The following is a 26458-nucleotide window of genomic DNA, read 5'->3' as shown; positions in this document are numbered from 1 at the left end:
ATTTACTAGTATCAACAAGAAACCTCAAAATCATATATATTAGGATTCCCACATTTGAAATCCTCATTTTTTTTCCCAGGATAATTTATTCTCTAATAAGGAAAATTACTCACCTTTTCCCACAATCTAAATCCTTAATCTTAACTTTATAGCAGTGATCATGATATAGTACTCTTCCATGTATCCGGTTTGCGACTATCCGGCTTCCGTACTATCCAGCCTAATTTTCTTTGATCATAATTAAACGAGAAAAGCAAAGCGTCTATTAAATAATCTATTAAAGACTTTTTCAAAACCTAAAAACTGTGAGTTTTGATTCTTACCTTAGGGTTACCTTTCAATATCCGTGTAATAATTTAACAGTGAAAAATAAAATCAGTTTCAGTCAATTTTCTTAAGAAGTAGGCCTACGATTTGCGTTAATGTTTCCTGCATTTAAATTAATCATTACAGAATTTATGTTAAAATTTGAACAGTTTATATCCTTTAATTCATTTTTTCTCTACTAAATTCAAGAAGCGTGCGGTGCAGCGTATAAACTACTAGTATAAAGCCTTCTACTTTAACTTGACACAGTTGCGACAACTGCTTCTCCTATTCAACCGGACGCGTCTGCTTTCACATTGAGATAAATGGAGGGCTTAGTACTCAATAAGATGTGAGAAAATATGTATTATAACAATGAGTCTTGTACAAAAACTTTGTCTTCTGGTATTGGTGGGCAATGAAATAAATTCATAAAACTCTGGCTTATCCGGCATTTTTTTAATCCGGCCAGTCCTTTCGCCACGTTAGGCTAGATACTGTAGTTATTTGTCAAACAAAACACGCCTTGAATATGGTAAATATAAGCTAAGCTTAAATTTTTACTAATTTCAATTATAAAAAGCTGCAGCCATTAAGATTTGAAACTTAATTTTGAAAATTCATGTGATTAAGAATCTTTTCAATTTCAGCAGTGCAGATACCAATAAACATTTGGTATGGAAATAAATAATTATAAGAGATTGAATTTACAAATGATGTTTCTCTAATCGTCAACATATTGCCAATTTTTCAATCATTTACTCTGAAGACTTGCTCATTCTACACCCTCCATTTAGAATTAAAAAGCAGTTTAACTGGAACAATCTTTTAAGTTCCTCTATTCCACTACATTTGTTCCTTTTTACTATATACACACATAATTTATCCAAATTAGCGGGAGATTCAGTTCAGTTATGTTAAAAGGTTCGGTTTTAAAGCAACACTAAGACTATTTTGGGACGGACCTCGTTATTTTGAACCGTAATCAGATGACGAAGACGACACCTGAGGTGGTATCCCCTCTCCTAACTTCCGCACGATACCGGAGGGAGGATGTTTTGCCTCGACGAATTCAACGTGCACAAGACACGCTTACATGACAGTTTTTCGGTGGAATTGGCTCTCGAAACCTGAAATCCCCCGGTTCTGAAACGGAAACCTTACCACCAGGCCACACCAGCGGAAGTGAATCTCGCAAAAAATTTTTGCCTTATAAACGTTTTAAACGTTCCAATAAGGTGTCATCATCGCATAAAACTGTGGACCTTGAGCAAAATCATGAACCATATTGTCAGAAATTAGGTTTTTTACAAGTGCTGAGATTTTTATTGTCAAAAATGTTTTTTTTTTTTTTGCTTTATTGTATAATTAAAAAAAATCAGTACTTAAGTATTAATTGATGCTATTTGCAAACCATATTTACAAAACATCATTCTAAATGCATCAAGTGTATGTTTTTGTTTGCTGATTACAACATTTTCTTTTCATATAAGGGAAAGCTAACATAGTTTTCTTCAGCTATAGACTTTAGATGAGAATCTTTCAATTTTTTTGATTAAAATTTCTATTTCTATTTTAAATTTTCTATGTGATTTGATAATATATTTAAAAGAATAGATAGCTAAAATAAATAAAATATGTATTTTAGAAAATAAACAAATATTTATTTATTTTAATAAAGGACTAGAAAATGGAATTATTTTTATACATAATATTGGAATATATTTTTATAAATAATACATTGCAGCATTGTGATAGCACTTATTTTTCACAGAATAAAAAGAAGAGAAATTAGAAAATAGATTTAAAAGTTTATCAATGAAAAATCAGTGAGGCGATTTTTCTTTCCTTGAATACTTTTGGTTATGCAGAAGTATCAAGTTCTGCACAGCAGTAAGTGTTGATTGCTCATTTTGTCCAGTTACTAAATGGCGGTCTATTACAACATGAACTTCACCTGGTTCAGAACCTAAGAAAAATATAAAAATTTCTGTTATTTCACTAGAAATGTTTAAAAACATTTAAAATAAAACAACTATTGTATAGAATATAAAAAGAAAATTATAAATCATAATAAACTCAAAAATAAGAACTTAGTTAGTATGAAGATCTTACAGCTGTAAGTAGCTAATTTGTCTTTTATCAAATCTTCAGGAATAACAGGAATAGTTTCAAAATCTGGGCTTTTTGCCATCTCAAAAATGGAGGGCTAAAAATAAAAGATTAAATTATGAAACTATATTATAAAACCATCAGAACTATAAATAATTTTTTTTAAATTATAGTTTGAAGATTCTTATTCTATTATTTCTGATAATAATAAATTAATAATATAGTAGATTCCACCTAATATAATTACATACAAATCCAGATCCCTTCCCTCTTATAATATTGAAATTATAATAAGTGAATCACAATTTGCTTTTTAATTATCAACTATTGTCAAAATTAACTAGATTTAATTTAGTTAATTTTTTTAATTAAATTATTTTAAAAATATTAGACAATGAATGTGATTCAAGAGAGAAATTTTTTATTTGATTATTTTCTGATTAGGAACAATCTGCTTGAAGTTATTTCTCAGTGCAGTAAAATTTAAAACACACCTTAAAAGATACTCAAACAAAAATTTCTATACTTAGTGATACATAGCACCCACTTGATTAAATACTTTTAAGTAATATCCCAATGTTGACTTAATAGTATTTTCAACTCTTTCACAAAATTTTCTAAAATAAAAATGTACTGCTTGCAGGTAAATTTTAAGATAGATCAGATCAGAATGTTAAAATAGAACACAAAGCAGAATGATAAAAAAAAAAAAAAATGAGTATTTAGCACAATGCATAATTTAAAATATTGTAATAGTGCAATTCTCAAATACTCGCATACAGTTGGCAATAACAGAAGTCATATTAAGTGATGTTAAACCCTACTATATTTTAATTATTTTTTCCAGACAAGATGGTAATCAGAAGAAATAAGCTACCTTACTATATGGGTATCCAGAATAAATTGATAAGACCAAATTACTGCAGATAATATGGTAACTGTGAACCATACCATAATTATTACCATTTCATGCATCAATTTGCTATAAGGAGATATGCCCTGTCATCAATGAGGGATCAATGATCAATCTCGTCAACATTTGTGTATAGTTCAGTCATGGGAATTGAGAACCTGCTTATTTAATTTTTAACATTTTTTTAACAATCATGTGAGAATATGATGCTTTGGTTATAGGTTTTTGAAGCCCCAAAATGCGTAGGCAACAAACTGGCGATTTATAGCTTTTGAGACATCAATTTTGCCCTTTTACGGTTGTTAGAAAATAATGCAGAAAGTTGTCACACTTGGCGATTTATTGCCAACTAAAGTTACAACTTGATTTCCAAATTATTCATTCACAGAATTCTTACGAATTGTCTTAATTAATTTAAGTCATTAACCAGTTTAAAACAATCACAAGATTATCAGAGTACGCAAGCATCAATACTGAAAAAACGATGTTTTTTTTTTCCCATCTCAAAATCGGTCGAGCTCCAAAATTTTATTTGCCATCTAGAAAAACTGAAAATGAAAGTTTAAAAAAATTATCATTATATATATATATGTGACTGTGTGTGTAAGCACATAATTTTCCAATCAGGAGGCAGTTTCGAACAAAGTGAGGAGACTTTAGAATTTTTAAGCTTGCTTTAATCTATCCCCAGAAAGCATAATTTATTAACAAGAGGAGTCGCGGACAAGGCACGTCCACTCACAACAACAAATTAGGCAAGAAGAACGGGAAGAGAAGAGAAATAAATTATCCCTGGTCTTATATAACATTGATAGAAAAAAATATTTTTTCACAGTGCTAATATACTATTAAGATTCTAATAGGGATTTATAACTCGTGTCAATCACAAGCAAGGGAAATATAGGGATCTTTTTTAAAAAGTATTTGTTTGGATCAATAATTTTAATGATTTTACTCAGAGTGTGGGAACCACTGACTAAAGCACTTTACAAAGTTTCTCTTGAATTAATTAAATAGAAAAAGTGGAACGGGATCAGGAAATAAGAGATTTTAATATAAAGTTACTATGGGCTAAATTAAGATAAAACTTTGGAAATTAATTTGGATTTAAATTCAAGTATAAAATATCATTACAAATATATATATATATTGTTACGAACCTATAATATTGCTACCCGGCACGAATAGAGTCATCGCAAGAAAGACCGTTGTACGATTGGTCCTGTACGTGCTGAGATCAATGAACTTAGAGCTTGGCGAGCATTTGGCGGCTTGGCGACTAAATGGATAGTAAGTTGTTGTTGTTGTGTGGATCGTCCGAGTTGTCGTGTATATCGTCAGAAGAAATGTGTGTATCGGCGGAAGTTGTGTGTGAGAGAGTCGGAGCCGCCGACACGTAGAGGTCTTGGAGGATTAGACAGCAAGAAAGCTGAACTATAGCAATTAAATGTGCTGCGCTATTTCAATTGATTGGTGGTATTTGTTGTAGAAGAAGAAAAATTTTGTAACAATATATATATATGTAAGCATTATTTTGTATGAAGCAGAATGCAGGTGCGACAAGCAGTGAAGAGTCTTTGCATTTTTAAATTCGTTTTATTCTCTTCCAGGAGGCAGGCATGATTATTTACAAGAAGGCACGGACAAAGCACGTCCGCTCTCTGCACGGCACAATAGCAGAAGTGGGGAAGAAGCGAGAAATAAATTATCCCTCGTCTTATATAACATGAGATATTGATAGGGAAAATATTTTTTTACAGTGCTAATATATTATTAAGATTCTAATAGGGATCTCTGATGCATATCAATCACAAATAAGGGAAACACAGGGATCTTTTAAGAAGAATGTGCTTACTGGACATTTTTCTACCCTGTCATGCGGAGCGCGTAAAAGTGCAAAAGTTTTATCATGATTTCAGTATTTTTGTATGAACTATATCCAAATAATTAACCCGTCATTAATAAAGCTCAATGTGTTTGTGTGTGTTGGCGCTCTACCGACCATAGTTTTACCTACAGTTGCCAAATTTGGCATGTTTATACCTTGGAGGCAGGATATGTGCACCTTGGAGCAATTTTTAAAATTTTTTAATTAATTAAAATCAACCGAAATTTCGGCGTTTTTCCGCTATAAGTTCCGAAAATATTACAGCACAAAATTGATTTTTACATCAAGTTAAAGTTCAAAAAATTATCTTTTCAATGATACCAGTGCTTTAACCTATAAATTAAGTTCTTATTTTTAATGAATTTTTAAAGATATATTCTAACTATATTTTTCAACACTATATTTCGCACAAAATAAAAATAAAATTTAACTTGCATGAGAATGTTACGAGTGCATAGGAAGAATTATCTAATTATTAGCTTTTATCAACATGTTGCCATCATACATTATGAGTTTGTCAATATTTTGGGTAGTTAATTTAATCTGAAAATTATGCAAATAAGCCAATTAAATATTTGTTATGCTATGCATATAGTTTTGAACAAAAAAAATATTTAAGATTTATAAAATAATTTACAACACAAACATCTTTCTAAAAATACTTTTCACTTAAAATTTGTAGAATGAAAATATAAATATCAAAATATTTTGAACATATTGAAAAATATCTGGGTCATAAAAACAATTTTGAGTTAAGGTTTTTCCACTCCTTAATGTTAGAAAAAGTTACATAATAATCTTTAAGAACTCACAGCAGTAAGACTATATTTGGAGAAAGACCATTTATTTTCATCATCAGCAGAAAATAATGCAGCAACACCCATTCCAATAGCACATATTGGCTCTAAGAAAATGTCAGAAAAATTAAAATGTTAGTTTTTTTTTATATATATATACTATTTACTAGAAAATATACAAGAATGGTTATAAGGAATTAAATAAAAATATTAAAGTTAAAAATTTCATATTCAAATTTGAATTTAAAATTTTACAATAAATGTTACAATATAATTCCAAATATATGCTATTTAGGAAAATATAACAAGAACAGTAAATAATTACTAAATCATCAGATAAATTTTATAATATACTAACTGTTACCCAATGCATTGCTGCTTTTTCAATATTTACTTTGAATATCTATAATAATAATAAACCTTATTTTCCTCTTTTCAATTTTTTAATAACGCGTGTTATTAAATTAATTTTGTATATCGTTCCTTAATGATAATTATGACGAAAATGACTTCTTTCTAAAATTACTTACAAGAAGTCACTTCACATATAGAATTTTTTTAAAGCAAAATTATTTGATAATTGATAAGTTCTAAAAATAGAAAAAATTGTACTGTCATGGCCAGCAGGAAATTGTGAAAAATTTCCTCTTAACAAACATGAAAGAAGTTAAATAGAGAATAAATGAAATTAAAGAATCATAGAATTTTGTTTGCACGTTATTATGCAAAACAAGGATTTTTCATATCACCTTTTAAAAAATGCAAATACCAAAATTGGAAAAATAATTTTTTTACATGATTTATTACCAATAACAAACAAATGAAACAAACTCTTAAAATAAGATTTCAAACAGGCATAAGTAGCAATTAATTAATATAAAAATTTTAATAAGACAAACAAATTTTCTCATATTGCATAGCAGATTTATAACTGGCAAGTCTTAAAAATAGTAATGACGTAAATACAAAATTGGTTTTTTTTTTTTTTTTTTTTTTTTTAAATCTTATACCCAATCCTTCTAAAAAAGTAAAAATTTTACAAGACATAAATGATATAAAATCAATAATCAGAACCTACTTTTCTCCTTTATAAAATTTTTCAATATCTGTCCAAGATCTTTATCAGTACTAAGATCAAATGCTGCACCAGGTGAATGAGGTATTAACAGACAAGAATATCTATGAGCTATAAAAAAAAAGAGGATAATTTAAAAAATTACACATTAAAAATAAACATAATAAAAAAATTTAATTTCCACACATTTTACATTATATTACGCTATCATAAAATTATCTTATGCAATAACAAAATATTTTACATGTAAGATATACATGCATGTTACATATTGTTTAGAAAACAATCAATTATAATGATCCTTCAGTACAATATACCATAATTAATACAGTATGAGCACATTTAAATTCTTTGAATTTTTCACCACAACTTAAACATTTTGCATGAATAAAAATGCACTGCAGGTAAATATATTTTGTGAAAGTACTTACGATCAATAGTTTGAAGGCTAATAGGAATAGCCAAAGGCTTCATCCGAAACTCATTCAACCATCTCCTACTTTGATCATCCTGTTTAATAAACTCTAATGGTTTTCCCTAAAATTTGAATAAACAATATACTAATTAAAATAACTGTAATATAATTTCCCCAAAATGCAATTTAATTTTAAATTAATCTATTTAGAAAATGAATATTTCAATAAAATAAAGCTAATTCAGAACATTCACTTTCTTAAAAGTTGAAACACAACATCTAAAATAGTGACATAAAACAAAGCCATTATACAAATCAACATTTAGCAATAACAGCTACATAGTTAGTTATAGTATTCCCTTACCTCAATGGTTACTTCAATATTTATTTTTTCATTGTAGTGCTATAAAATCCCCCACTATCATCCATTTCTTTTGTGAAATACAAACGGTATGATAAAAATATAGAGCAAATAATTATTGATAGGTACAATTAATAAACAATACAAGAATGAATGTTAGTTATTGTTCCATATAAATTGTGAAATAAAATTATGTGAAGGATGTGATATTTGCAGATTACTAAAGTATCCAAGTACCATAACTGTTAGTTACCTATAAGCAGTAAGACATAGATGAAAGTACAATTATTCCACTTAGAAATCTAGTTTTAAACTAATATTATGCAATGTTATTTCCAAAATAAAAGGTTTGAAAACTTCATTTGAAAAAGTCTTTTTATTTGAGAGGGGGTCAGGGGATCTGAGTTTAAAATGCATGTTAAGTAGTAAAGATCTGCGAGCCTTCAGTATACAGTAAGAAAGAGTTTTTACTGGTATTGGAAATGGAAACTTTCAACAAAATTTGTTAAATTTTGTAAATGAAATTCAGTTTGCTAATCTTTATTTCCTGAACTGATTGTTCTCTTACATGGAGTCTTCTAAAATTTGTGTAATTTTAGTAATTAATTTGTGTCATAAAACATTTTCATTGATTCTTAGGAGAATAACTTTATTACAATTCCAGTTGTGAACACTGTTTCATCCAAACATAGATAAAATGATGAACATAAATTATCTTTAGGCCACCACTATGGAAAAGATAAATAATCAACCAGTCCACTTTTTTTTTTTTTTTCTGATGCTGTCAACTTGAATTATTGCCTTTAGCATTTTATTTTTAATTATTTAATTCATATAATCCTATGAAGAAATATTTCTACCATTATAAATATTTAGATTTGTCTTGAGATCTTTCATGAATTAGTTACCTAGACAAATATAAACTATAAATCATAAAATTAAGCAGCTAGTTTATTTCTCAATTTACATAGTTCAAATTTTGTGAAACTGTAATATTTGCATCTTATTTAACAACCCACAGAAATTTTGAATAAGTTTAAGAAATATTTAGAAAATCTCAAATATCAAGAATTCTATTGATCATGATAAATATATTTTATAATATTAATTTTAAAATAATACAATTCAACTTTACTTACACCAGGGGTAGAAATTTGAACAGTAAAATTCGTATGTAGTAATGTAAAAGATTGAATGAAAGACTGTGCTGAATTGCCTGAAAAATTAAATATATTAATTATTTATACCATTTATAAATGAAAGTAAGAAAACAAAGTTATTTAATACTAGTATCATATTCATTATTACTACATATCATGCTCTCATAAATGATATTTATTTAATTTGAATCCACTAAGATCAAAAGATCTTTTAGGTATATTTCATATTTATTTAAAAAACAAGTAATAATAATATTTCAATTAAATACTAAATGCAGTAATAAAAAGTAGAAATATTAAACTTAGAGCACAGGAAAGGAAATATATATATATATATATATATATATATATATATCAATTTAAAAAGTGCCCAACATATTGAATTAATTTTCAGCCATATGATTTGTTTTAGAGAGATTTTTTTAAACAATTCTTGCAATAAAAGTTTTCTTCAAACAATGATCTGAGTCATTACATAAATATCTTTATATAGTCACAGACAAGCACATTAAGTAATACATTACAAAAAAAAAATACTTATGTTAAATTTCAGTCTTTAGTATTTCCACAAAAAATTTAAATCATTAATGAATCATTAATAATTAATAAAGCATCACATTATCAAAATAAAATTTTAATTAAAACAGAAATATAATTACAATAACATCAGAAAAACTTCCTGGCATTGATCTCGTTACTTACCATCTTTGTTCTGGCTTAAAATAACTAAACAATTATGACGAGCATTAGCCATAATTTTGGAGATATTTACAGTGTCCAAACAGCATAACTAGAATAAACAGAAAAGAAAAACCACTAATTCATTGACTTATATGAAAATTAAAAGAAACGCCCCTTGAGATAAGAGTATATATATATGGGTATTTTAAATATCTGAATAAAAACACTTTTTTTTCTTTAAATCTGGATTTCGAAGAAAAAGGATTGAAATTTTACTAAATTGCAATAAAAAAAATTTCAATAACAAAACCTTGTTGACGACTCTTACTTAAAAATCAACTAAACAAATTTTATTCGGAAACCGGTGTTGCCAGATATATTGTTTACTTTAACATATGTTTAAAAATAAAATATCTCTCTAGTAAAACAATCTTCCTAACAAATATTGTTTATTCCCATCGATATTGAATTTTTGAGGCAGATCAATAAAAGAAGTAAGCGTTTTTTGTCACTGATGGAGTATTTTTTTTCGTACGAAATTGTTTTCCACTTTTTTTTAAGTTCATTTTTCCCTCTTTAAACATATTTCGTGACGTTCTTTCTTTTTTTTTAGCGCGGAATTTCATACGTGGCCTTAACTGTTGATGTATGACAGACGCTAATGTTCGTGAAGTTCTGTTTTAAAAGTTAGGTAGTGCTCACGTTTTGAAGAGCATCGTAAGTTATTTTAAACTTTTTTTAAAATTTATTATAAATATTTCGAGCTATCTGCAAAATTATTCTGAATTTCTTATTAAATAGCTCGAGGAATTTGAATATCACAGTGAAACACATGTAAAATATTTCTGATTTAAAACTTACGATTTTTTTTTATTTGTTTTCTGCTAAGTATTTGTTATAAGTTCGATCGGCAGCTTTCAAAATTGCAATGATTTTGAAGCATGTAAGTTTGAGAAACAGAAAAGCTTCTTCCAATAAATATATTCTTTATGACTTAAGAAGAGCATCTGTTAATATTAAAAATTATTTCTTTTTATAGATGGTACAGAATTTATCGTAAAAAGACTTTGATTTATCAAGTAATAATAAAGATATCTAGAATTTAATGTGTCTTCACTTTCATTTCAAAATATTGAGTAAAACAGGAGATTGCCTCCTGTTTTTGTATTTTAACAAATTATAAAAATGAGGTTAATTGCGAGAAATTTTTTTAATTACATGTAATAATATATTATCAGTAAAGTTTTTATCTGTTTTCTTTAAAACTTGCTCCTTTCAGAATTTTTGAATACATTTTCTTTTGTGTGTATTTTTTTTTTTTTTTTCTTTCACCTGCTTCAAATTTTATTGTATTGTAAGCATATGTAGAAGCTATATCTTTTTTTCTTAACTACTAATAACTGATTAGAATTAGAAAAAAATTAGGGTTTTGCATTTGTTGAAGTTTTTTATCCCAATTTAAATGTCAAGATATTTTATACTAGCCTGTCTACTATAAAACTTTGTTTTGAAATAATTATATTTTTTATCAAGAAGAAAAAGCAAAGTATTTTAAAACCCCATTTATAAAAGAATTAAATGTCTTTTGAAACTATTAAAATTTTGCTTATTTAAAATCAGAATATTCTATGAAATTGAAGAAATTTTATATAAGGCATGATAATTTTATAAGTTTATTAATGGCATCCAAATAAGGCACCATACAGAGTAAGAATAAGTATGGGAAGAACATTTTTCAGAAGGAGAAGCATCAGAAAGTTTAATGCAATTATTAAAATTGCTGAGTTAATAATCTTTCAAGATAGTCTTGTATGCTGATGTGATGTTTCATCTTCCGTTTTGTCAGAACTGAAAGCTTTACTTTGGATTATCTGTTATTAATAAAAAAAATCTTTTTGTTAAATTTTTTTAATAATGAGCAGCTGAAAAATTAATCCTATGCACTAGTATATTTGAATAATTATTGATGAAGTTTGATATAACTTTTTAAATGTTTGGAGTTTCTTTTATTATTTTAAAGAGAACATAATTTTTAAAAAAAATAGATTTTCTATAAATAATGGTATATTGAAAATAATGAGAATAAAAAATGGTAGTGTGCCCCCCCACCCCTTCCCAATTCTTGGAGGATAACATTGAATGTATCAATAAAGTTGCTGGAAATGGAACTTTTATATATTATTAACCTAAATTTTCCAACCAACCTTTCTTTTCAGCTGTCTCTGATTTCTTAAAACAAATCCATTTTATTACACTAATGAGATACATTGAAGACATGCATTGCTATACTATAAATATTTATTAATGAGGACTTATATGAACTCTATATGAATTGTCTTATAATGAATTGCTGAACTAACAGAATTAAATATGGAGTAGACTTGTCCAGTTCCTAATTACTGCCTCCATATGCTTACCGTAATGGCTATGTTTATTCAGCTATCAATTCCTTTTATCATAAGTAAGAAAAACATTTTTTCGATTGCTGAATAGGAATAGAGAATCAAACTGCTATAAGAAGAACATTTGGTTAATTTTCTTTGGTTACAAAACAAGCCTAATTTCAGTTTAATTCTTCACTCAGTTAGTTTTCAAGATCTGACAGAAAACATTTGCTTTTATGGAAGCAAATGTCTATGGTGATTCTTCTTATTTTTTTTTTTAACTTTTAAAAGAGAAAAAATTAACTTAAATATATATTTTTAAGATCTTTCACCTGCATCACTATAGTTCTTTTTTTTTAGAGCAAGATACATTTAGAACAGCTTTTTAGGATTAACAGTCATTTTTATTTGTATTTAATTGTTGCCAGATGTTTCTTTCTACTACTTTTTTCTCTAAGTGTGTAATTTGATTTGAAATGACTTCTCCATTTTTTTAGACTTTTTTTTTTTCTGTTAAAATGAAATTCAAGCTTTTTTCATTTTGTGTATGTATACGCATATGTTAATTTAAGAATTGAAAGTAATGCTTCAGTAGAAACTTTTTATTTAAAATTTTCCTAAATATGTAGAATTCTTAAAAATATATGGCAAAAAATTTACAAATTTTTATCTAGACTTTGACATTTAGATAAGTAAATTGTGTAGATGTAAATAATTTTTACTTTTATCATTGTTAATTTTAGTATGGGGAAAAAGAAAAAAAAACAGTGTATATGATAAAGAGCACTTCTTTTGAAAATTTTCAGATTATGGCCATTTCCAGAAATGTTATCCTTTTAGTGTGTTTACTGGTGTTTGTTATGTGCAGGGCAGTTCCAAATCCAGATGGTAGTAAAAGAGTGCATGATAAGGTAACATTCCAATAAAATTTACAATTTTAGCACCTTATTTATTATTTTTAAATTTTTTTTTGATTGAGCATTTGTGTTGAATTTTTTTAACTGTAAATTTTAATGATTTTTCTTAAATTTATGCATTTTTTTTTATTTGGAAGAAACAGTTTATGCTTCAACCTAATGCTCTATATAGCATACAAATAAATTTAGATATATAAGAAATTTTTGAAAATTGCTTATTTTATCAAAATTATAATGAAATTAAATTGATATGAAATTATGATTGGGTGTTTATTGTATATGCAAATCTAAAAGAACTTTTAAAAACTAAAAATTGGTAGTATAATCTTTATAAAATTGTATAACTATTATCTTATGCAGATTTATTCTATTTTGCAAGATTTGTCTTTTTTTATTTTTTGTATAATTGGGTTAATAATATGGGTTTTTGTATAATTTATGTAATAGCTCAATTAATGCATCATACTGAAAGGATATTAAATGTTTATAATATATATATATGTCATTTTAACAGCCATTGAGTGATGAAAAACATTATGGTGAAAATGAAGCGCATAATACCCAGTATGATCATGAAGCATTTTTAGGAGAGGAAGAGGCAAGAAAATTCGATGAATTATCCCCAGAAGAAAGCAAAGAGAGACTTGCCAAAATAGTTGACAAGATTGATAAGGACAAGGTAATTTTTTTAAAGGATAAATAAGCTGTACATGTTCTACCAAGAAGAATTTTACACTTTGTTTTTTTAAATAATTTAGATCCCATTTCTTATGTGAAATGAACAAATAACCTTTATGTGTATATATATATATATATATATATATATATATATATATATATATATATTCTAATTAATTTCCTAATTTTTATTTTAAATTAGTCCATATTAATTTCATTCTAAAATATTCTCTTATTTCCTGCTCTAATTCCTGCTTTTTTTATTAAATTAATTCAACATGCTGTCTAGAAAACTTAAAATACTTTTACATTTACACGCTCGGAGTAAAAGGATAAAAATCCCTAATGCTTATAACATTCTTTTAAAGATGCTTAAGATTCCCTTGCCTAAATCAACATGTGGCAAAGATATCAATATCAGAATTATAATAAAATCAACAAAGGATGATTTTTCATTTCTTTTGTTATAATGTAGACTGACTCGTTTCTTTTTCTCTTTATAAATTATGATTCCTGTGGTGAAATAAGTTAAAATTTCAAAGCCTCTTCTTTTTTTTTTGGCCATACATCTGCAAAATTATGTGTGTATGTATCTATATATAACATGGTACATAGCTAAATTTTTTCATGATTATAAATTGAAACACATTTATGGAGAATTTAAATTTAATATAATTCTGGGTTCTTTATTAGATGCATTTTATTTTCAGTTATTTTATTTCATTAATGACTCTCTTCCATTTTACTAGTATATATGACCAATAAGGAAGAGAACTTCCATATTTGACAATGTCATGGGTACTTTGATAGTATTGCTTTGTTTGAAAAATTAACTAGTTTTGTCTATTGTAAAATTCATTTTTATTTATAAATTTTGTCCAAGACATATGCATATATTGATTGTATTTACAAATTATATAAAATTTATTTTAATTACTTTTATATAAATAAATTATGACTTATATACACACACCAGATTATCGAAAATTTGATTGCTTTCAAATCTTTCTAAATTAATTTTTAGGAACTGTGCATCTAACTGCTTTGTGGAAATTATTTATAAAATTATGTTATAAATCATGTATTAAATCTTGGGTTTCATTTAGAATTTGAGAAGAAACTTGTAAAATGAAAATTAAATCATTTTTTTTTTCAAAAAAAAATCTTGCAATTAAATGTATATCAAATGTATATGAAAACATGAATTTATAAAAAATGTGAAGTCATATAATACATAGTTCTTTTTTTATTTTCATAGGATGGCTTTGTAACTCAAGAAGAACTGAAAAATTGGATTGAATATACTCAAAAAAAATATATTCTTGATGATGTGAACAGGCAATGGGAGACACATAATGAAGCAAAAAAAGATACTTTAGACTGGGAGACATATAAAAAAGTCACTTACAGCTTCATTGATGGTATATTTTATTCACATTTTAACTATTGTCATCGCTGAGACATTTGCTTTTAACTTAAAGCAATAATGAATAGTAAGAGAGTTTAAGGAAAATTTTGAATTGAATCTACAGTTTTATTTTCTTGAAGATTATTAAACTTTTTAAATATTTCAGAAGGCAATACTGCATTTTTCATGTTTTTAAAACTTTTGTTATTAGTAACTGCTGTGTTTAGGACCATCAATTTACACAAACAAACATCCTTTAGGCTATTCTAAAATTAGAAGTTACATATTATTTCTTTGAATAAGACTTTAAATTGATTATCATCGCTTGGTGTTGAAATTTATTATGTTTAATGTATCTCATACTGTATAATTATATCTGAAAAATAGTGATTTTTTTTTTTTTTTTTTTTTTTTTTTTTTTTTTTTTACTTATCACAATTTATTTTCTTGAAACAGCTGGATGCTTAAGCAATTAAGTCCTTTTAAAAGCATGACTTACTAGCATGTGGATTACTATCATTTGATACTGCTACAGTATAGCATTTACAACAGATATGTTTATGTAATTTCTATTAAATTAATATCTTGCAGGTCCTTCTTCTTATTTTTTTTAAAGCCTTAAGTGTAATATTTAAAAAATATAGTGTGTATCTAGCAACTTCTATACGATTTATATTATGCAAAGTAAATTTTATTATTTAATTTGCAATTTTATTAACATAAATTTTGCATGGCTGTCCTTTAGATGGTTAGAAACTAAGAAATACACATTAAGTTGCCATTTAATTTTTGTTTTGTTAAAAATACACAATTTTTATTTCAGGCTTTAAAAAAAATCATGATTAGCATTTTATACCGAATGTGTTCTTTAATTTTGATTTTTTATTTGTAAATTTGCAAAAGTCCTTGAAGTTATTCTTTTCTTAAACAGAAGATCAAAGTCAAGATGATGATCCTGACATCAAAACGTATAAAGAAATGATGCAGCGTGACAAGCGACGATGGATGACTGCTGACAAAAATAAAGATGAACAATTGTCGAAGGAAGAATTTGCTGATTTTCTTCATCCAGAAGAAGCACCTCATATGCAAGATATAGTTATTACAGAAACTATTGAGGATATTGATAAAGATGGGGATGGTAGAATCTCTCTGCAAGAATATATTGGTATAGATATATTTTTAATATTACTAGAGTAAAATATTATTTGAACATTATTTTTGTTAACCAGAACAGGAATGTTTTTACTTTTTAAAATTAAAACTAATTTTTAAAAAAAGAATCAAATTATTTACTGCTCTAATATATTCCTAAATATAATTATCTAAATACTCTACTCTTTCTGAGTGTTATTCTATATGTATTACTATATGGCAATAATTTATCAAACCTTATATATTTAACCATCAGATTAATTAGAAATTCTTAAAGGAAAAAAGTTATTAATAATAATGTTAATCATTTCTTAATTTTTCATACTTTATATATATGTATATATTCTCAAATGTGAAGATATCTAATGGTATGAAACCTTTTATAATTTTAAAATGCTGTGATGTTAGGATGGAGTGTTCAATGTATATAAAATTATATTTTTGTTAATGACAATTTTTTTTTTAATTTCAACTCATTCAAATAAAAAGAATTAGCTTGATTGGAAAAGATTAACTTGTCTTTAGAAGTAAATAATCATTATGAACTAATTATTACATTCTCAAAACTATTCTGCATAATCATGTTGAAGTTACGAACTTTAAATAATACAATAGAAAAGATTTATCAAAAAAAAATCTCTTGGAATTATAGTTGTCTGATTGTATATTTTGGTACTAAGGAGAGAGGCTATTTTTTTATATAGTGAATAGGCAAATGTGTTAGTTTACTAAGTCTATATTTTGAAAAGCATTGCCAATAAAAGATTTTTGCTTAAATTTAAATATTTTTATTGGTATGCTTGGGTCATAAATTAAGCTTAAAATGATGTTTTATCAGCATAATATTTTTGATTCAATTTAACATACCTATCTTTCAAGTACCCATTGACTAAAAAATCACAGTAGTTAAAATTTTGAGGGGAAAAAATTAGTTAATAAATTTTCTATTAGGAGGACACATTTAATGTGTCTTTAATTTAATTATTAGGTGATATGTATAGTGGAGGAGAAGAAGATGAACCTGAATGGGTAAAAAATGAAAGAGATCAATTCAAGACCTATCGAGACAAAAATAATGATGGATATATGGATAAAGATGAAGTAAAAGAATGGATTCTTCCTAGTGATTACAATCATAGTGAAGCAGAATCTTTGCATCTCATACATGAAGCAGATGATAATAAGGTGAGAAAAAAAATTAGAGGACAAAACAAAATAATAAAGTAAAATGAAATCTACGATTTCAAATTATCATGTGAGAACATTATTTTTTAAGTCATTATTTGTCTTAATTAATTTAAGTTATTAACCAGTTTAAACTGATTTAAAACAATCATGAGACTTCTCTATTGGTCTCTATCCCCCCTCTTTCTCTCTACATATAATGATAATTTTTCTAATTGGCAAACAAAGTTTTGGATTCTACCGTTTTTGAGATGGGAAAAAACAAAAAACAAAAAAAACATCGTTTTTCAAAATATCAATGCATGTGTAATCTGAATAGTCTCGTGATTGTTACAAACCGGTTTAAACTGGTTAATAATTTAAAGGAATTAAGACAATTCGTAAGAATTTAGAAAATGAATAATTTGGAAATCAAGTTGTAACTTTAGTTGACGATAAATCGCCAACTCTAACAACATTATTTTCTAATATCCCTACCTTCTGCATTATTTTCTAATATCCCTAAAAGCGAAAAATTGATGCCTCAAAAGCGATAAATTGCCAATTTGTTACCTACGCATTTTGAGGCTTCAAAAATCTCAGACCAAAACAACATCATGTTCTCATATGATAAAAATATTTATTGCTTTTTTTCATACTTGTGGCAAATGTTTAAAATAAAGCAATGAATTTTCAAATGTTTGCTATTGATTCTTCTAAAAAAAATCTATAAAAAATTTTCCTATTTGTTTTGAGATATAAATTTATTGATTGTGCTTCCTTCACAATAATTTTTTTTGTTATTTGCACCATTATATGAATATTGCACACTCTGTAGAATTCTTGATAGAATTTGTAATATCTGTTTTTTATATATTTTTTCTAAATATTAATTAGCTTCTTATATACCTGTCAGATAAAATTGATATATGAATTTGTTTAAATAAGGCAGCTATATAATATTTAAAATTCCATTTCAGTCCTTTTTAGGAATGAATAGTTCCGAAATTGTCTTTTACCTTTGCTGCCAAAAAAAATCCTGCAACCTTCATTTTGAATTTCTTAAAAGCTTTATTTAGTATTTTACTGAAAAAGTTATTTACAATTTTATATAAAATCTTGATATTGAATGTATTGTAAATTTTAAGGTAAAATTAGCATACTTAACTTTCTGTAGGTGTATATAATTCTGGCATTGTAAAGAATTTGAATTTTTTAGTTAAAAAATATGAATTTTTATGAAAGTAATTATGATGTGTGAAGAGAGAAGGAACTGAAACAATAAATCTTAATATGTCAACCATATTAATTTATTTAAACCTATTTATAATTTTTCTAACCCTTTAAAATACACTGTATTGGAAAAAATATCATAAATGCATGGTTGAATTTTTATCGTTTCTCAATTAAATACTTTGTTTAAATAATTTTTCCTGCCTGTAGTTTCCTTATATAGAGGTAAAATGACATATTCCTACCACTTCTTATGGTACTTGCATATTCCCTGAGACTTTCAGTAATTCATGTTATCACCTGTTTTCATTTACATGGGAAGAAACAATAGGATTTTTTATCTTTCTGTTTCCAATTTCAATAATTGATTTTTTTAAATGCATTTTTGATATATTAATGTGTTTCAAATGTATTCAACAAATTCAGAGGATTTCTTTTTCAACTAACATTTGCTCAGGAAATAATTTTCTAGCACTCTAAATGCAAAGAATTTCATTCTCTGAAATGGGATAAATTTAAAATTATTTAGAAATTTAAATTAATTTTCAATAATAATGTAATTTAATGTTAAAATCTAAAAACTTCAAATATCCTTAAAAATTTTTTGTTGTTACATAACAAGTTATTATAAATAATTAAATTGGGGCAGATGCTGTGCCCCATCCCTTGTAACTACTTTCCAATTCATATGTATTTTATAATCAAAAATAATTTTTGTGAAACTTTTAAATACAAAAATATAGGATTTCAATTAAAAATCACCAATATTATCATAATACATAATACTATATCATTTTTTAAAGAATATTTTATTTTCTTATAGGATAGTAAATTATCTAAAGAAGAAATTTTGGATAATTATGATCTCTTTGTTGGAAGTCAAGCTACAGACTTTGGCGAAGCTTTAACAAGACACGATGAATTTTGAATGAAGTCATATTTAGAAATGATTGCATTTGAGAGTGAAAACTAGTATTTTATGTGTTTTATTGAAATACCTATGTTGTTGTGTATCTGTGCAAGAGGAAGGCTGTGCCTTTTGCAGTCCTTTTCTTCCTTGTTGTTTCTTTTAACTTTTCCAAAACTTGCCTGATAAGCAAGACAGTGGAGATTTTTTCCACTTAACTTGTCATGAAAAAAGTACACATACTTACAGCTTTATTTTTTGCCATTCATGGACTACTTAAAATACATAACGGATTTTTCATTGCTTAGTTAGCTTTCACTGATGAAATGGCATAAAAAGAATTCTCATTTGACTGATCAAAGTAATTTAATATATATATATATATATTTTTGGTTTGAAAGAAATGCATGAAAAAATGGTTTGATATTATCTTTTTAACAGTATTTTATTAATGTTAGTTAGATATTTTATTTAAATTTAATTTAGAGATATTTACAAGAGCAGTCTATTTACAATCTATATCTTGTTGATTCTTTTTATGTAAGAAAGAACTACTAAAATCTTCAACAACAAAAAATTCTTTATTTGTTATTGAATTGTTTTGTTTCTTCTATGATGACATTCATTAAGTTAATCATTAATAGAGGTTTAACATGAAAAATTCTGGGAATCAAAAGGTTGATATATCATTATTTATTGTAGCACTTGTTAAAAATGAAATATTTTTTTAGATAAATGAAAATGTTCAATAAGTTACTTGTCATGTATTTTTGTATTGAAATACTGTAACAGCTTTTTATGAAAATGATAAAGATTGACATTTATTTCAACTTTTGTTTCCTGTCTATTTCTTTCAATTCTAATTTAGCTCTGATTTCTTGTATGTTATTATCCTGGATTTAATTCACAATTTATAACAGCTTCTACTGCTACATATTGTACTTAGTTTATGTTCTACTGTATATTGTTGATCAAAGGATGTTAATAGTCTTCAAATAACATTTTATTGCACAAATATATAATAATTAATTTGTCAAGATGCATATTAGTTTTGTTTACTTGCTAACACCTTCCATACTTCAAAAAATATTTTTAACTCTCTCATTTAGTATTTCAAAGCAATTCTAGTAACAGACTTCTCAGAGAAAGATTTGTTATCTAAATAATTAAAATAATGAAGATAAAAGTAAAATTATTTTCTGAATTGTACTTAATTTTTACATTAGTGAACACAAAACTAGTTAGGATATTTGAGAAATTTTTCAAGTGAATATAATAAGCTATAAAACTATTGAAAAGTTGGACTAATTTTTAAATAGATATCAATCTTATAAGAAAAAAAATACTTTACAGTAATTAGTTGTCTTAAATATGTCCAATTTAAAGAAGTACTTTTACTGTTATTAAATTTAAATGGGAGCAATATCCGTTTCATCAGTCCTGAGAAAAATAATATATTGTCAATATACAGCTATCACAATGATGAAGTTCACAGAACTGTAAATTAATACATTTTTGTTTCTTTAAAATATTATCTGTATCAATATACATTAATGTGCAAGACTTAATTCTGCAGAAGAGTGTTGCTTGTATAATTACAATGAAAAGCCAGCTCAGCAGAAAGATAATACATATGCAAATATCAGAACCATGACATTACAAGTGATATGAGGGCAGGCAAAATGTGCAAAGTTATTGCATGTAGTGCAAGGTAACTTGAAAAAGAAAGTCACAGCAAGTACAGGTGATATGGTTAGTTTAAAATGGCTACAGGAAACTATCAAAATGCATTTACAAGAGATTGATTAGAAGATAGCAAAGTTTCAAGAGTGTTGCCTATGAGTTTGAAATGCACTAAAGAAAAATTATTTAATGCTTTTTAAAAGTACAAATACAGCTATATGAAAGGTTGATGTTGGATGAAGTGAAACAAAGGCAATAATAGCCAATAGCAAAGAGAGACCAAAACCAAATTGCTAAACAACTTTTCTGATTGTACGCAGTTGCTGAAGTTTTACACTCTAGTGTATGTGCAGTATATATTGACGTGCATGACAATTTAAAACAACAAGAATACATTCCTTTAATTTTTTTCTTTTAACAAAGTTGCTTGTAGCTGTATACCAATGACATACAAAACAAAATTGAAAAATATTACATTGTTATCTGCAAACTGATTTCTCTTAGTAGAAACAATATATATACAATACAAAGGATGTGTTTGAAATGTCATTCCCTAGGTGTAGGTAATGCTCATTTTAGTTATGAAATTTTTTACAAACTCCTGCAAAAGAAGAAAAATTGCAGCTACAGTTTTTGACAGAATTTTGCAGTTAGCTTACTTATTTTCTAGGTGAAGAGATTAAGTGGTAAAAGAAATTGGTACTACATGAAGATTTATCCTAAAATGTTTTTTTCTGCTACATGGCTTCAGATTCTCTGTTTGTTCCTTTCCATTAGTACAGAACTTTTTAATAAAGCTATTGTGCTTAAAACTATCTCACTATTCTTCCAATTCTCTCTCTTTTCCAATCTACTGTATGTTTCAATAAGCAAAAATAACTACCAGCAAAAGGTCTGCTTCAAATGGATTGATCAAAGTAGATCTTCCTGAATGGATTGTTCTATGTGACACAGAAAGCTTTAAAATGAAATTGACATTAAGTTGATAAAACAAAACAAAACAAAAAAAAACCCTTAAAAATAACTTTAGATGTTTTAATCTGTCCCCCCCCCTACAAGAGTATTAAAGTAAAATTTTAAAACATTATTCAAAAATCTTTGTTCCTCACATACTCGCATAAATCTTTCCAACCAAATGGCAGGTAACACCACATAATTTAAATGGTTCTAATGATCGAAGTGTTGTAACTGAAATACAAAAGTTATATAATTGTATATCTCAACATTTAAAAATTAGATGTTTTCAAGAATCATGTTTATCTCAAAAACTCATGAAAATTATACACTAATATAGTGCAGTGTAAATTTTTACAAGATCAGAACTGAAGTTGGAAACCCAAATAATATCAATTTGATATTCTAATTGTAAGTTTAAAAAAAAACAGATTAGAGAGACCTCATAAATATCAAGTTACGGTAATTCCTTCGCATACACAGGGTGCGTAGTGAGAAACTGCAGCAAAAATTAAGTACTTTTAAGCACCTTTGTACCTGTACAAATGGGTATTTTCTAAGCATATGATATTTTCTGTTTTATAATAATGCATAGTTTTTTATCAAGATTTTTTTTATTAATTTTAATTGTGCATTTTTTAAATTATAATATTTAGTTGTTCTTTTAAATTTTAGAGTTTTTTTTAATTAGTAGTTTCTTTAATTTTAATTTCTAAAATAATTTTTTAATAGAAAAAAATCGCAGCATTCAGAAATGGTCAAGCTATAAAAAACTGCATCATCATTTAATTTCTTCTGAAATTTAGTAAAGGACTTTTTTTAAACGTTTTTGCATTTTGAAAATTTGATAAAAACTTGCTTTTTAAATTATATATAATACTTATTTTACAAAAAAATTAAATTGCTTTAGCAACTTCTTGTTTCCATAAAGAAAGAAGTAACTCCTTTAACCCTTCAAATACGATTTAATAATGAAAAGTTGTGCATGAAATAACCATTTAATTTTTATTTAAAAAAACTCGTTTCATTTTATAATTTTTACATATTATGGACTGAAATTATATTTTTGATATGGATATCATTGCAATTCATAAGTTCATATTCATCCCTATGTCAAAAACATCTCATGACTTCGGATTAGATTCTAGGTTTTCCAACATCAAAACGTTTACACCAGACACTCCCGTAAATTTATTTCAGGCACATTATCTATTTCTTTCCATTGTTCTGAAGATGTGTCTACATTTCTAGGATATACAATAAAATCATTTATTAGCCGCCGAATATGTTTTCGTAATATTTTACCATCATGAGTTTCATTATCAGTAAAGTGTAAATATTTGCTTATTTCTTATGATTCTTTAGAATCCCTCAGCTCACCTTGAAATTCAAAGTTAGATTTATCCATTACGGTGTATGGTGAAGCTTTATAAGCCAGATAACAGTCTCTGGATAGGAGTGATCACTTTTGTCTAGTGGTCCTGTTACTCGGCTACGAACCTAAACGTTGCGAGTTCGGTCCTCGCTATTACGAAATCGCTACAAATAAAAAAATTGTATTCAATAAACTGCTTAAATTAATAATGCTTAAAAACTGCTTTATTTGCTTTTAAATATAAAAGTAAATAAAGATTTTTTTTTTTATTCCTTTCTTTCTTTATTTTCCCATGACTTTAATCCACGGTAAAATAAGGCAACGTGAGGATTCGAAGAAGAAATGGCATTGTTTTCAACTTCATCATAATAAAAATCATTGTTATAAATTGTGTCCAAAACTAATTTTTCAAAAGTTACTAAAAAAATGCATTGATTCAAACAAAGTTTTTATCATTGAAAAGCTATTTTTGAAGCCTTTAACACAACATTAAAATCATTTTTGTGTGATGATATTATGGTAAAAAAAAACATCAAAATTCTGTTTGTTTTCTTTTAATTAAGATTTTGACAAATCCTTGTTTAGTCGGATTCTGAATCCCAAAAATAACTACACATATTTCATGCTGCTAATTTAAATGGTTTATGCTGCGCACTTCTCTGTCAATTTGGGCAAACTTTTATATGTAAAGACAGATTTCTCTGGGAACAAAATTTCTACACGAGTTATAAAAAGAAAAAAGCAATAATCGTTATAGAACGATAGAATCTGGACCCGAAGAATAAAGGTATTGAAAAACTTTTATTTATTTCATTAAAGATAAGATTTAAAATACCAGAAAACTAGCAGGGTTTTTTTTTTTGTCTTTTTTTGTTAATAACTAAAATTTGGCGAGTTTGGTCCAACAAATAATACGGGGGTGAATCAAATGGACGGGGTCCATTTAAAAATTACACCATGAAATAAATCACCATGACTGAAAAAATATCTTCAAATTTAAATCTCATCATACTAGATTTTACACGATAAAATAACGTAGTAAGTACAAAGCGCAATTTATTACATTTCAGTAAAGACTATTAAAATCAATCTAAGAAGTCGTTCAAGAAATTATTCCAAAACAAACGAAAGAAAAAGATGATGGAATGTTTAATGTACTAACAAGGCTTCACTGCAAGTGTGTTTACGGAGGCATCTACCATGTTCGATATATCTCTGGCGCACCAAATTCATCATGCTGTATTTTGATTTTCTGTTGACTGGAACAATCTGAACATTCTTCAACAACACATAATGGATACCTGGCATAAATGAAATAAATTCTACTTCATCTCAAACATTCAAAATTTGATTACTGTTTGTGAAATTAAAAAAAAAAAAAAAAAAAAAAAAAAATCGAATGTTTTTCGAGCAGCAAAAAGTATGGCACAACACATATTTCGTACTGGTCCTTCTGGAAAACTATTGCAGTATTTCAATAACGGCAACGCACAATGTTAAAAAAAAGTCTCGCGAGCGTTAAATGTGTTGGAACCCCTGGATCTATTTCACCCTGGATTCCCTGTCCGAATTCTTCTTTTTTCTTGGTACTTCTCATAAACAAGCCTTCAACGACTACGCTTTCAAATTATTGAATTCAACGTATGAGGAAAAAAGCATTTTTAAGGTGCTTAAAAATGGTTTTCAAGTTTCACCACTTTTTATGATGCTAAGCACCCTGATACAGACGTAAAGAAAGACATACATTCACTTTTATTCATAGAAGTAAACCTCTTAGATAAATTTTTGAAATAGCATTCATAATTTTAAACGAAACATTTCGTGTTTCCATTCTGTTTTAAAAGATTCCTTTATGTAATTCACCTGAAAAATATAATTAATATTATTCTTAAAATAGTTTTTGTTTTATTTTACGATAGTTGCAACAGAAATTCAAAGCATTTAAAGAGAACTAAATAACTAAAATATGGAAAAAAAGAATAAAAGCATTTTTCTAAATTTTTATTAAGCATTCCTAATATCTAATGTATATTTATATTTAGTAACATTTGCAAAATATCGATTATTATTTTGGAATAGTTCCCATGAATTCTTTTCTTTCGCAGCAAAATTATAAATTTAGGCAATTTTGTAACCCTATATTGTCTTGCTTTACAATTGATTTTATAGTTTTTAACAATAAATATATGGAAAGTATGTGAAGGATACTCTTGACAAACATTAATCGCTGAATACATATTCAGGTCTGTTAACATGTGTGTTTAAGTTGATTTACTGAAGAGTGTTCAAATGTGTGCAAAACATTGAACAAAAAATCTTAATAGAGTGATTAGTCAAGAACAACAGAGAAAAATATGCTTTAAGTTAAAATTTTTAAAAAAGAAAAAAAAAAGGAAATTGAAAAATATTAGGAGGAAGTGATAGAATCACATACATAATTTAGGAGTATTGGAAAAACGTCCATTTCACATGGCAGTATATTTAAAAACTTAAAACATATTTTATTGAAATATGATTGTTCACATAAAATGTTATTTTTAAATAGAGTATTAAAATGTTATTGTCTATTATGCCTCGGTGATTACTACATTTCATATATAAAATGAGAAGTTACATAAACGATACATAATTTATCCCTAACAGAACAGAAATTAAGAAAACATGCGACAGCATTGAAACTGAGAATATAAAAAGAAACAGAAAGGTTTAAATTTTTGATAATACTGATAGTCTTTAAATTAATGTTTTGAAGTTGATGTAACACGCCACCTAATAAAAGTATACCTTCGGTTCTAAGTAATTTATGGTGTTTCAAAAATATCCCTTTCGCAATTATCAAATCCTTCAAATGCAATTACAAATCATTTCAACACCACTAACCGCACTTAATTG

The 26458-nt window shown here is 26.6% G+C and overlaps 2 protein-coding genes across 5 annotated transcripts; one reads left to right on the top strand and one right to left on the bottom strand.

The window, feature by feature from the left end:
* Nucleotides 1–1969: 1969 nt before the first annotated feature.
* LOC129984207 (glutamine amidotransferase-like class 1 domain-containing protein 1) lies at nt 1970–10137 on the bottom strand. Of its 4 annotated transcripts, none has more exons than XM_056094032.1 (8): nt 10019–10060; nt 9730–9817; nt 9007–9083; nt 7523–7628; nt 7095–7202; nt 6032–6123; nt 2422–2515; nt 1970–2275 (listed from the first exon to the last, which is right to left on the bottom strand). In XM_056094032.1, exons 2-8 carry the CDS (start codon nt 9779–9781, stop codon nt 2133–2135), a joined length of 672 nt encoding a protein of 223 aa, XP_055950007.1. In that variant the 5' UTR covers nt 9782–9817; nt 10019–10060; the 3' UTR covers nt 1970–2132. The 4 variants fall into 4 exon arrangements, with proteins under 4 accessions (XP_055950007.1, XP_055950008.1, XP_055950006.1 ...); XM_056094033.1 differs by lacking the exon at nt 10019–10060 and adding an exon at nt 9936–10018; XM_056094031.1 differs by having other exon boundaries at nt 1971–2275; nt 10037–10137.
* Nucleotides 10138–10321: 184 nt separating this feature from the next.
* Nucleotides 10322–20384, top strand: LOC129984206 (calumenin-like). Its single transcript, XM_056094029.1, has 7 exons — nt 10322–10425; nt 12899–13003; nt 13524–13688; nt 14946–15108; nt 16027–16263; nt 17239–17435; nt 19471–20384. The coding sequence occupies exons 2-7, from the start codon at nt 12902–12904 to the stop codon at nt 19573–19575; spliced, it is 969 nt and encodes a 322-aa protein (XP_055950004.1). The 5' UTR covers nt 10322–10425; nt 12899–12901; the 3' UTR covers nt 19576–20384.
* The last annotated feature ends 6074 nt before the right edge of the window (nt 20385–26458 follow it).

This window comes from Argiope bruennichi, chromosome 9 (assembly GCF_947563725.1).
Source record: "Argiope bruennichi chromosome 9, qqArgBrue1.1, whole genome shotgun sequence".
Classification (NCBI taxonomy): domain Eukaryota; kingdom Metazoa; phylum Arthropoda; class Arachnida; order Araneae; family Araneidae; genus Argiope; species Argiope bruennichi.
The sequence above is the reverse complement of the archived record's forward strand: the minus strand, read 5'-3'. Positions and strand labels throughout refer to the sequence as shown.